This window comes from Panthera onca, chromosome D1 (assembly GCF_046562875.1).
Source record: "Panthera onca isolate mPanOnc1 chromosome D1, mPanOnc1 haplotype 2, whole genome shotgun sequence".
Taxonomy (NCBI): domain Eukaryota; kingdom Metazoa; phylum Chordata; class Mammalia; order Carnivora; family Felidae; genus Panthera; species Panthera onca.
In genome coordinates, this window is record NC_138348.1 from 1,589,049 (window position 1) to 1,601,346 (window position 12,298).

At 67.5% G+C, this 12,298-nt stretch overlaps 1 protein-coding gene across 1 annotated transcript; it reads right to left on the reverse strand.

The window, feature by feature from the left end:
- Nucleotides 1-817: 817 nt before the first annotated feature.
- Nucleotides 818-8,058, reverse strand: TH (tyrosine hydroxylase). Its single transcript, XM_078432646.2, has 13 exons — nt 7,969-8,058; nt 6,456-6,668; nt 5,232-5,406; nt 4,930-5,018; nt 4,451-4,518; nt 4,103-4,153; nt 3,553-3,698; nt 3,337-3,472; nt 3,127-3,196; nt 2,463-2,519; nt 2,128-2,223; nt 1,868-2,001; nt 818-1,046 (listed from the first exon to the last, which is right to left on the reverse strand). The coding sequence occupies exons 1-13, from the start codon at nt 8,056-8,058 to the stop codon at nt 887-889; spliced, it is 1,485 nt and encodes a 494-aa protein (XP_078288772.2). The 3' UTR covers nt 818-886.
- Nucleotides 8,059-12,298: the final 4,240 nt, after the last annotated feature.

The window sequence follows — 12,298 nt, forward strand, 5'->3', positions numbered from 1 at the left end:
GGGGAATGCTGGGGGCCCGAGCCAGAAGGTCATGTCCAGACCCCTCGACTGAGCGGACGGGCAACTTGCAGCGCTCGGAATCCAGCCCCAGGCGCGTGGCCGGGGACGCAGGCCCAGAGAGGTCATCTGGGAAGCAGCTCAGCTGAGCACTCCGTCAACATGCATTCTGGGGACAATTCCCAGGCCCTGCTCTGTGGGGGTGGGGCCCCTGTCCTCCTCCTGGGGGGGACACGAAGCTTGTGGCGAAGGCCAGGCCTGCAGGCCTGCCTCGGACAGCGCACCACCCCCCCCCACCCTCCCCCCACCCCCCCGAGCGACCACACGGCTGTGAGCCCTGCCCCCACCCCAGGGACCGCCCCCCCCGGCCCCGCCCCCATGCTGCCACAGTGCTGAGATGAAGAGGCTCAGCCAGGACCCCCTCGGCCCTCCGGAGCTGCCGGGGCGGGGTGGGGGGGATGCTCAGCACAGGCTGGTCCTCTGGGGTGAGCCGGGCATCCAGGCACAGAGGGGTCTCCTGCCTGGCCTGGGCTGCCTGGCGAGGTCTCGGAGGAGGCGGAGTACAGAGGTGAAACCCTAGAGCAAGGCCAGGAGCCGGGTGTGAGGTCCCCAGCACACTGTCACGGCCCCGGAGCCCAGCACTCAGACGTGGAGGCCGGGGAGGTGCTCAGAGGGATTCTCTCCTTTATTGAGATCGTGAGCGGGCAGCGCGCAGCGTCACGGGCGGGACAAGGACGCTCGCAGGCCGAGCGGGGAAGCAGTGGGGCGGGGGTCAGCGGGGTGCCCTCCAGCAGGGACAGTCTCCAGCGGGCTCTGGGGCTGCCCAGGGACCCAGCCCCTCGCTTGGGCAGGGGCCGGGGGAGGCGGGGGAAGGGTCTCTCCCGCTGTACTAGCCGATGGCGCTCAGCGCATGGGTGAGGGTGTGTAGCTCGTCCTGGACGCCCTGCAGGGAGCGCCGGATGGCATGGGGACTGTCCAGCACGTCGATGGCCAGCGTGTACGGGTCAAACTTCACGGAGAAGGGGCGCTGGATGCGGGAAGCATAGTTCCTAGGGAGGGCAGTGGGTATGGACCCTGGGTCACCTGGCGGGGACTCAGGGGACCCTAGGGAGATGGGGAGGAGCAGGGGCAGAGTCTGAGGCCTCCAGGAGACGGCCTCCTTCATCCCCGCAGGGCGAGAGCTGCCTGCACCCCCCAAAAATCTCCGTATGACCAACTGCTCGGACAAGATGGGAGACCGAGCCTACTGCAGGGGGAGGGACAGGGGAGGGACAGGCCTGTTCCAGGCAGGTCTCTGCCGGACCCCCATCCCTCCCCACACCTCCTCCAGGCGGCCTTCCCCGGGCCGTGTGCTGTGCAGAGCCCCAGTTCTGTTGCTGGTCCTATGCTTGCTTGTGGGATCCAGCCCTCCCCCCACCTCCACTCTGAACACACCGCCCCTGGGCCTCAGTTTCCCCTGACTCGAAAATAAGACCCTCTCCAAGGACGAGCAGGTGGGACGCATCTCAGGCTTTGCCCTCTTGCCCAGACGCCGGTGGTCACGCGCCCTCAGCCCCCCTCCCCAGGAGTGCCTGCTCCCTCCAGGCCCTCCGGGCTTTCCACACCGGCCCTCGGCCGCCCCTGCCCCTCTCTTCTGTCCCACCCCATGGCACCAGCTGCTTAGAGGCTGGGAAGGACCCCACACATCCTTCTTACAAAGGTCACACTCTGCCTCCCAACACGTGGCCTTGACCCGGCCACCAGCAGTTCTCCCCCTCCCTGGACTTTTTGGTTGGGGGTCCTACTGTGGGAAGGGTGTGCGCAGTGGGTTCACAGGCCCGGGCCGGCTGCAGGCTCGCCCGGTCTGGGGGCACCTGGGGGGCCCGGGCACCTGAGTTTGTCCTTGGCGTCGCTGAAACTCTCAGACACGAAGTAGACGGGCTGGTAAGTCTGGTCCTGGTAAGGCTGTACGGCTGCAGCATCCGGGTCGAAGGCCCGGATCTCGGGCTCCTCAGACAGAGAGTGCTGGGGGGAGGCCGCAGGGTCACGGGCCCCCCACCCTGGCCCGCGGCGTCCCCCTCCCCGGGGGGCCTCCCGAGGCCTGGAGGCCATGTGGGTGGGGCAGGGTCCCCCGGTGGGGGGTGGCCTCACCAGGAGCTCCCCGTAGGAGGACAGCAGTCCAGCACCGTAGGCCTTCACCTCCCCATTCTGCTTGCACAGCCCGAACTCCACCGTGAACCAGTACAGCTGGCGGGACGGGCACAGCGTTGGCAGAGGTAGCCGCTGCCCACACCGCGGCCCACCTACCCCCGGGCCTGGGGCACCCCCCACCCAGGGCAGAGCCCGGCCAGACTCTGGCGAGGTCACAGCATAAAGGTGACACTCCCCGGACAGAAGTGGGGGCCCAGGCCCAGGTGGGGGGGCCTGCCCTGAAGCCAGGCACCGTGGGGCCAGCCCCCCAAGGCCCTGCAGGGGAAGGCGCCCACCGTGGACAGCTTCTCAATCTCCTCGTCGGAAGCCCCCAAGGACGCGAGCCCGATGTCCTGTGGAGGAAAGGGGAGGCTGAGAGGGGAGAGGCTTGGCCCAACGCTGCACGGGCGCCTGCGTGGGGCGAGGACACCCCAGGGGCCTCCTGGACACCAGCTAGGACGCAAGGACCCTCTGGGGATTTGGGGACCCTCCCAGGATCCGGGGAGCCTCCTGGAATGGGGCATCTTCCCAAGATGCAAAGGTCCTCCAGGTATACAGGGCCCCTCCCAAGATGGAGGGGACCCCATAGGTATGCAGGTGTGGGGGGCCCTCCTGGGATGCAGGGACCCTCCCAGGATCAATCGAGGGCCCAAGACGTCTCTTCTGGAAGCAGCCAGCAGGTGGCAGCACAGGCCGTGGGAATCCGCCCGCCCGCCCGCTGCGCCAGGCCAGCCAACGCCTCCTCATTTTTATAAGCGTTTTGCCCAGAACAGGTCTAAGTGCAGCCAGCGAGGCTCACCCACCCCTCTCTTCCAGGACGATGCCTCTCCCTGAAGCCTCATGGGCCCAAGTGGGCACCGTCCAGCCACAGAGAGACTCGGGCAGGGCGCTGAGGCTCAGGCAGCAAGCCCCCCAGCCCTCAGCCCGGCGGGTCCCCGGCCTGGGGCCTGGGGCACAAACCTGGGAGAACTGAGCGAAGGTGCGGTCGGCCAGCATGGGCACGTGCCCCAGCAGCTCGTGGCAGCAGTCCCTGTGAGGGTGGGGAGAGGTGCGGTGCTGAGGGGGTGGTCCAGGGGTCCGGCTGCCCGCCCCCGGCCCCCTCCCTCTCTGCCGGCCCCGCGTGGCGAGGCTGGGCGGCAGGGGCAGGGCCCGGTGCAGGTGCACACTCACGGCTCCGGGGAGTGCATGGGCGAGGAGGCGTGTCGGATGTACTGGGTGCACTGGAACACTCGAAAGGCCAGGCTGGCCAGGAAGTCCCGGGCGGACAGCAGGCCGGCCACGGGCCGCAGCTGGAACCCTGTCCGCTCTGCAAGGACCCCGGCCGGTCAGGGCGCCGGGCAGGGTGGGCGCCTCCCTCCTCCGCGCCTCTCCCCGCGGCCCGCGCACCCTTCAGGAAGCGGGACACGTCTTCCAGCTGAGGGATGCTGTCCTCCCGGTACCCGCTGAAACGCTCCAGCAGCTGGAAAGCCTCCAGGTGTTCCCGGCAGGCGTGAGTGACGTAGAGGCCCTTGAGGGTGGTGTAGACCTCCTTCCTGCAGGCGGGGGTCTCAGGCGGGGGTCTCAGGCCTGGCTGTGGTGCCCCGCGTCCCCAGGCAGCCAGGCCTGCCCCCGACCTGGATGCCGGCCCCTCCCCTCCTCACTGTGCTCTGCCTTCGGCAGGCTCCACGGTGGGGGCGGGGGGGATCCCCACTGCAGGCCTCTCGCTGGACCCTGGAGACCCTGGCCACTGGGAGGGGCCTTTGCCCACGGCTGTGGGGGGTTCCAAGGGACGGAGGCCGTGGGGACGGCCTGACCCACCACCAGCCTGTCCCTCTAGACCGACAATCAGGGCCTTGGGAAGTCCTTTCCCCACCTGGCCATCACACGTGGGGACTTGGGGGGTCTTCCCCTGGCCCTCCTTGCCCCCTCCACCCTGGGATGGGCACTGGGGTCTTACCAGGTGGCGATCTCCTCGGCCGTGTACTCCACACGGGGAATGGGGTCACCACTGCAGAGGGGGGTGTGCAGTCAGTGGGGCCCCCTCGGGGGCGTGTGGGGAGGTCAACGGGGCTCCGTTGCAAAGGGCGTGTGGAGAGCAGACAGGAGGGGCTTGGGGCTGGACGCCCAGCTGGCCGTGTGGCCTCAGCAAGCTGCCTGGTTTCCTCGACGTGACTTGGGGGCCCAGGCCAGTGACCACAGTGACAGTGTTGGTCAAAGACACAAAGACACCCCTCCCCCAGTGTGCCAGTGTGAGGCTACAGGACAGGGTCTGGGTCCCTGGGGCTGAGGCCCCAGGGGTCCTTACTGCTTGTACTGGAAGGCTATCTCGGCGATCAGCTTCCTGCGCTGCCGGTACGCCTGGTCCGAGAAACCCTGCCCGCACAGTGGACGCACTCAGGAGGCCGCCCGCCGCCCCGCCCCGCCCCACCTGACCCCTCCCTCCCTGCCACCGCCCCCTCCCACTTGCTGCCCCCCCTCTCCCCACTCACTGCACCCTCCGGCCCAGCCGGGCCCCTCTCCACCAGTCACCCCTCTTCCTGCCCACCAACCCCCCCTCCCAGCTCACTGGCCCCCTTCCCTGCTCACCACCCCTCCCTGCCCACCAGCCCCGCTATGCCCGAGGCACCAGCAGGTGCCTGGCGGCTGCTCTTAGCCAGGCCTCGGTGGTTCGGCCAGGAGCTGGGCAGCAGACAGGCTCCCCATCCAGGGTCGGCCTGGGGCCCACACCCACCACCCTGGCCACGAGTATGGGGACACAGGAGGCCCCGGGAGGCGGCAGCTCACCGGGTGACCCAAGTCCAGGTCAGGGTCAAACTTGGTGACCAGGTGGTGGCACTTGTCCAGCTCGGAAACTTTCCTTGGGAACCAGAAGACTTCGAGGAGGACGGAAGGGACACAGGCCTGTGTGAGCGTCGGGTCTCCCCCGGGGCTTTCTCGGGGGTCCCAGAGGGGCAGGAGGCCCGAGCCAGCAGGGAGGGGGTCCCCCAGGCCGCACGTGCGGTCACCTCAGGGGTCCCCTGCGGGAGCTTCCCTGCCCCCATCTCGAGGTCACGGGTAGCCCTCAAGGGCAGTGGAAGCAGCCTTACCCTTGTTCTCCCTGGCGCCCCGCACGTCCTCAGCCACCCGGCGCACGGAGCTGAGCAGGGCGGGCAGGTCCGCGCTGGGCACCTCACAGCACACGAAGTATTCCAGGTGGGGGCCCCCTGCGCGTGGCCTCTGGGCCGGCCGGGTCTCCAGGTGCCGGATTTGGGCCTCAAACGTCTTAGGGAACAAGGGAGAGAGAGATGGAGAGAGAGACAGAGACAGGGAGAGACAGAGATATGGAGAGAGACAGAGAGAGAGAGACGGGGAGAGACAGACGCAGGAAGGGAGAGGAAGGCAGAGAGCGGAAGGAGGAACCGCCCCGGGCTCTGCCCGGAGGCCCCGCCTAGACCTTTGCCGCCGGTGATGCCCATGCTGTGCTCCACACTGAGGTCGGACCCGCGGCCTGGGCCGAGCTTGTGGCTGGGGAATTGCATTTTGACCAGTGTGTGTAATGGGAGTCGTCACCGCGGCCTCTTAACCCAGTGTTGTGGGTGACGTGATGTGTCCCTCGGCCACACCCAAGCAGCCTGAGTCCCCAGCCGCTGGTCAGAAGGTCCCGCCATCCCTGGTGGTCTCATCTGGGCCCACTGGCCACCGGCCGCACCCAGGGGCTGGGGGGGGGACCTAGATCCCACTGTGACCGGACCAGGAGGCTCAGCCCCCCTCTCGGACTAAGCCCGCTGAGAGCCCGGGGGTCTGGCAGGAAGGCTTGCTCACCACCCCCACCTCCCGTTGCCCAGCAACGAGGGCACACGGGTCTCGACGGGCCCTCAGGTCACATGGCGTCCAGGAGCTGGAGCAGGCCAGCTGTAATATCATTTGGGCATTTCTGCCAAGGGCCAGCATCCTGCCCGGCCTGCTGTGGTCACAGCACCTGATGCAGTCGGCCGTCACGTTAGCCAGAGCCCATCAGGGGCAGGCTATGAGGGGACCCTACTGTCCAGGCCGCCCTGCCAGGAGCCACATCCGCTCACCCCGTGTGTGAGGGGGTGGGGGCGGGGCTGGGAAGGGCAGCAGGGCTTGGTGGCCTCAGCCCAAGGGCTCAGGCTCAGGGAGTTCCTGAGATCACGGCGGGTACCGTGAGGGCCACGGGGTCCCCGGAGCTCTGGGGGAGCAAAGCCCCCTCTCCCCCCTGCCCTCAGTGGCCTGGGCAGCCGGGGCTGGCCCCTGAAACAGCCAGGTCCACACCAGCCACACTGGTCACACCAGTCACCTGCTGCCCTCACCTCGAACGCCTTCACGGCCCGGGACAGTGAGGCTTTGGCGCCCCGCAGGGTGAAGATCAAGTTGAGCGTGGCCTTTCCGTCCTTCTCCTTGAACACTGCGGTCTCCAGGGGGTCCCCGGGCTCCGAGGAGGCGGCCCCCGCGGCCTCTGCCTTCTCTCGCTCCTTGCGAGCGTCCTCTATGAGGCTCTGCCGTCGCCCGATGAAGCGCGGGGACTACGGGCAGAGAGCGCGCCAGCTCCCCCTGACCTCGGGCCACACCCCTGCCCTCGGGCCACCCCCAGTCCCAGGCTCTGACCCACTGGTGCCACAGCACAGGCTGTGCACTTAGGAGGGACCGGCAGGCCAGGCCTCGCCTATGTCCCCACCGGATGGCGGAGGGGGGGGGGAGTGGGGGAAGATGAGCAGCCACAGAGTGGTGGGAGGATGGGCCCATGGCACCCCCAGGTGGCCTTGCCTCTGTCCCCAGGCCCTAACGGGATGAGGCGACAGGAGGTGTGACTCAGGACCCTGAGGTAGACAGCGGCCAGAGCGCTGGGGAGGGCAAGGAAGTGACGTCTGGCTCCTGGGAGGCCCCCCAGGCCAGCCCCTCGGAATGATCTCTCCTTAGGGTCCCCTCCTGGCCCTTCCCCACAGCACAGGGACACGTGGCCAAAGTTAGCACTTCGTCTGGACCCAGGTGCCCGGGGCGGCAGCCTGTCCCCAAGACCAGAGCCCCCAGGCCTGCGTGGGGGAGGAGCTGCATGTCTGGGGCTCATCCGTTGGAGCTGAACTTCCAGGAAGGTTCTGGTACCATCGGGTCTTGGATGGTGGTGGTAAGGGTGCAGGAGAAGCCCCTTGAGAGTCCCCACTTGACCCCGGGGGGATGGACAGAACTGGGGGGGCTGGGGGTGTCCCTGGGCCTCCCTGGGTGGGGAGGCCATCTCACTGAGAACCCGGGCAGGGGGCGGGGGGAGGGGGTGCAGTGGCCGCCTGCAAATCACATTTCCAGAACCCAAAGCCCATTTTCCTTAAAGGTCGAAACACGAAAGCCTATTTGAAACGTTGGGGGAGCTGACTGTTCCGAGACATCCCTGAAGGCCCCTCTTCTGGGCCGAGAGGGTCCTGGAGGTTCTGGCCCGGTGAGAATCCCCAGTACAGACCTCTCGAACTCAGGGGGCCCTCGGGTGGTAGCTGATGCCTTGGGGACCGTCCTGGTGGTGAAGGGGGCCCGGGGTTGCTGGCAGGGGAGGTGGGATTCAAGACAGGAGGTCACACGCGGGCACAGACGCGTGGCTGGGGGACGGGTGACATGGCAGATGGAAATCGCCCTGGAGCCCCGACCGCCCTGGGGCTCGGAACCGGGGTCCGTGCCTGTTGGCCCAGCACCTCCCACCACAAGCCACCGCCAGGGCCCGGGGCCGCGGTCACACGCGCACCACACCCGGGGCCACGGCGTTGCGGGCACCCTGAGTCTGCGGCCCCTGCCGGCCTTCGGGGGACACCCCTGCGCTTCCGGCCCGTTCCGGCCTCTTACCATGATGGCTTCGGCCTGCTTGGCGTCCAGCTCGGAGACGGCCCTGCGGAAGCCCTTGGCCTGCGGCGAGGCGGCGTTGGGAGTGGGCATGGTGCGGGCGTCCGTCCGGGGCTCACCTCCACGGCCCTCCGCCAGGCGGCCTCTTATAGGCCGAGCTGACGTCAAGGCCCCTGTGGGCCCCCCACCTCCCACCTCCTCGCCTCCCCTCCTGCCGCCTGAGGGAGGCGGTGGGCGGGAGCCGAGTCGCGCAGGAGAAAGGGCTCTGTCCCATTAAATCTAATTGCGTCCCTGCCGCAGGCACCCGGCAGGGCAGCGGCCCGCGCTCTGAATCATCTCGGCTCCAGCGGGAGGGCTCTGCAGGGCTGGGGACAGCTGGGGCCCCCTTAGCTCCACGCGCCCAGTGGGGGGACTGGCTGGTACACAGGGAGGTGCCATTCCGGGCCCCCCAAGAGCGCCCGTGACACGAAACCCCGCACCTCGGTGGCAGGTGGCCCAGAAACCCCCAAGACGAGAAATCCGGACCTAAACCTCGGAAGGATGTCGGGAGGCAATCTGCTTTTCCCGATGATTCTTCACCAAATTTCCCAACAGGGTCCCAGCAGGAGTTTCATCTGTCCCTTGTCCCAGGTCCCTGTGGCCGGATCCCCAGGTACCGCCAGTGATACCTGGAGTGTTCCAGAAGGGCCCATCCCTCCAGTGTCAGGACACTGGGAAGCCGGGTGAGGGAAGTCTGTATCGATTGCCCCGTGGTTTCTGTGGCCTGTCCCCCCCCAGCCTGCAGCCCACCCTCTCACGGCCCACTGCTCCCTCCCCGTCACAGGTGCCACCGTCCTGGAGACAGGGGACAGGAGGGCACCTCTCTGCAGCTGCGGTCTGGCGTGAGTCCCACGACATCAACGTGCCGGGAACGTAGGCCTCCCTTGTGCCCTGGGCGTTGTGGGCTCAGCAGGGAGGGTCTAGACCAGAGCCCATCTAGAAGGGCAGGGTGGAGGGAGAGGAGCCCCCCGCCCCACCCCGGGAGGTCACTGCCCGGCCACTCCCTTCCAGAGACTGGACTGGAAGGTGGGTGGTCCAGGCAGACGTACTTCCCAGACTCCCCTCCTGACCTCTACAGTCCACCCCCCGGCTGGTCACCTCCGCCTCGGCCCAGGACCCACCCACTCTTCATCACGGTGGCCGGCCGCCCCCTCTCCTCCAGGCCCGTTCCCTGCACTGGTCTGACCTTGTCATTCTCTGGCTTCACAACCGTCTGTGGCTCCCCACCACCCCCTGAAGGCGGCCTGAAGCCTCAGTCAGTGCGAAGAGAAATGCCTGCTCCCACCGCCCCTGCTGGTCTTCTCAGCCTGGGCCAGTCCCACTTCCTGCTCCAGGAGGGCGTGGGGCTCCACGATGCCCAGCTTGAAGCACTCACCCCCTTCTTCTTCCGGCGAGCTCCTACACATCCCACAAAGCCCGGCTCAGCCACCATTCATCCTGCGACGGCCGTGCTTTCTTGCCTCTGGTATTAACCTCCCTGCTCTGCTCTCCTCCTGGCTCATGCCTCCTGCTCTACAAACACCTTGAGGGCAGGAAGCTCACCAGCTTGGCCCCACTGCGTCTCCTGGAACCTGGCGTAGGCCCCCACCTGTCTCGTCTCCTAGCCTCTGGGCTCAAGGACACATCTCAGTGGCCTCTGCTTCTAACGCCCGGCCCAGAGGAGGCCTTTCCACAGGGGGTGGACGTAGGCCCCGGATGGCAGTGGAAGAATTTGCCCCGAGACCCCAGCAGTGAGGACGGGAGTCAGGCTCCACCCCAGGGTGCAGGCTTCCGTGGCTGCGCCTGAGCCCCCAGGGTCCCAACCGGCATCCAGGCCTCCTGAAACCCTGGGCAGGCTCCCTGCCGCCAGGAGGCCCCCCAGGGCTCTCATCTGCCCCCTCTGGGGTGGGCTGCTAGGGACCCTTTAGTGATGTGGTCCAGGCCCGTCCGTTTGCCCAGGGGGCGCGGGCAGGGGCTAAATACCGCGCAAGAGGCGTGCGGACCTTTGCTGAGTGTGGATTTAACCTTTCGGCAAATGTCTTCTGCTGACACAAATATTGTTTTTTAATTCCTTCGCCTACCTGAGCCAGCGGGGGCCCGCATGCCAGTTCTCTGTGGGGGCTGAGCTTTCCGCATCCTTCCCTGGGGCCAGGTGGCCGTGGGCAGAGGGCAGAAGCCCGTGGACACCCTCCCGCTCTGGCCTCCAGCTACACCTGACTAGGTGTCTGTCTGTCTGTGTGCATGTCGGCCCGTCCTGGGAAGCCTGTCCCACACAGCCGCCCTCCGGGGCTGGCTGGCTATGCTGGGCCCGGTCTGGGCCCCTCCTCCATGCCCCCAGGTCCACACCGGCCAATGCCTCTTTCCTGACTCAGCACCTCGTGTTCTCCGGCCTGACCATGGGTCCCCCTGCCTCCGGGGCCTCCCAGGCTCAAGCCTTCAGAGGGTGATCTGGAGCGCCTGCTGGCAGACCGTTGAGGAGTCTGTAGACCCATTCTGCAGAGGGGACACTGAGGCCCCGGGCACGTGATTCTCTGGTCCTGCAGAGTCTCGAGCCTGGGATTCCCAGCTCCCAAGACACCGTCCTTTCAGGGATTCCATGGTGTCGGTCCCCAGGCCACAGGGCAGGAATCAAAAGGGCGGACAGAGACTACCCGTCCCCGCCCCAGGGACAGAGGGCAGGGCTTCGAACACTGCAGAGGCAGTGGGCACAGGAGAGGGCATGGGGCCCAGCTGACCAGACAGCCCCGAGCCTATGTTCCCTCTGGAAGCCACCTCTTTGTGCCTGGGCCTCCGGAGGACTTCATAGCCCATAATGACAGGGTGCCGCCCCCTGGCATCGACCGGGGGCCTGGCGTGGGGCAGGGACATTCAATCTCGGCTCCATGGCCACGCCCCTGGGCACACCGCGGGGCCCCCTGGGGCACCCCCGCCCTTCCTCTCCTCCCCGGACCACAGGCTGGACATGAACTGTGGAGGGAAACCGAGGTGGCACCTCTTCTGGGGGTCCTTGCCCCGTCTCCCCACCGTGGAAAACCACGTGCACACAGCCTGAGGCTCGTGCTCTCCAGAAATCTGGAGGTCGAGGGCTGCTTCCACGGCGAGAGCAGCAAGAAGGGCTTTGTCAGGGGTGTCACCTGCGTCCGGGAAAGGTGCACAGCTGTCTCTCTCTCTCTCTCTCTCTCTCTCTCTCTCTCTCTCTCACACACACACACACACACACAGCCCCGGGGCCCAGGGCGTCCGTGTCTCCAGAGAAGCCTTGTCCAGACCCCTGAGGCTGGGACCAGTGTTCTGCTCACGGGCCTTCACGGGCACACACACGTCCCACTGAGGATTTGGGGGACACTCAGTCCATGCCTGGGCCCTGGGGTCCTCGGGGGCTGCTGGGGCCAGTGAGGCCTTTGTCCCCCCCCCCCTCCTGCCCGGGGTGGCTGCATAGGCCCTGAGGTGCGACCCAGCCCGTGGAGGACAGAGGCCCAGCCCCGGCCGCCTGCCTCTGGCCTCGCCCAGGCCCCTGCATCTGGAGACGGGCAGGGAAGGAGTCGCCCACCTTCCCCCAAGCTGCAAGAAGAGACCGAAGATGCCCTGTCACACGGCCCGTCAGAGCTGAAATGTCAGAGCAATTAGCCCTAACGAGGCCATCGGATGGAGCTGAGCAGCTGGGCGGGCGGGTGCGGGGAGCGTATGGCAGGCCGGACCCAGAGCCGGCGCCCCACGGGTCGATCCGACGCACTCAGGATAATTGGGCACTTGGAAGTCAGACCTGGAGGAGGAGACGTGAGTGGAACAGGACGTCTCCCCCGCCCCGCCCCCTCCTGGGGCCGCCTGGCTCCCTTCCCCTTGCCAAGTCCTGCCAGGCCCTCAGGCCCAATGTCTGTGCCTCCTCCTCCAGGAAGACCTCCTTGCTGGCAACCCACCTTTGTGGGGGTGGGAAAGGGGATCCTGGCTTGGCCCCTGGTCCCATCCACACGGGGACGAGGGGCACCAGGTTCCACTGACACCAGGGGTCGGTGCCCTCGGGCCTCTGGAAAAGCTCTCCACGCCTTCACGAAGCTCCCCGTCCAAGGTCCCTCCCGCGGGGGCCTGGGGCTGGGGCAGCCCGGGCTGGGCTTCTGCTGCCACGGAAGAGAGGGCACGACCCACCTGTGGGCCAGACCCAGACCCCCCGCATGAAGGAGGGAGGCAGTGCCTTCAGGATTCGCGAAGGCCGAGGGGACTGGGCAGCGGTGCTCCTTCCGGGCGACTGAGGGCCCCGTGGGGGCAGAAGCAGGGAGGGGTGGGGGAGGGGAGGGTCACAGAGGCCTCAGAGTCAGAC

Excerpts from the sequence above, each read along its gene's own strand:
- TH (XM_078432646.2), bottom strand. The coding sequence starts at position 8,058 with ATGCCCACTCCCAACGCCGCCTCGCCGCAGGCCAAGGGCTTCCGCAGG. Across the intron at positions 2,520-3,126 it reads CCTTCGCTCAGTTCTCCCAG|GACATCGGGCTCGCGTCCTT; the intron begins GTTTGTGCCCCA and ends TTTCCTCCACAG. Across the intron at positions 1,047-1,867 it reads GACGCCAAGGACAAACTCAG|GAACTATGCTTCCCGCATCC; the intron begins GTGCCCGGGCCC and ends TGCCCTCCCTAG.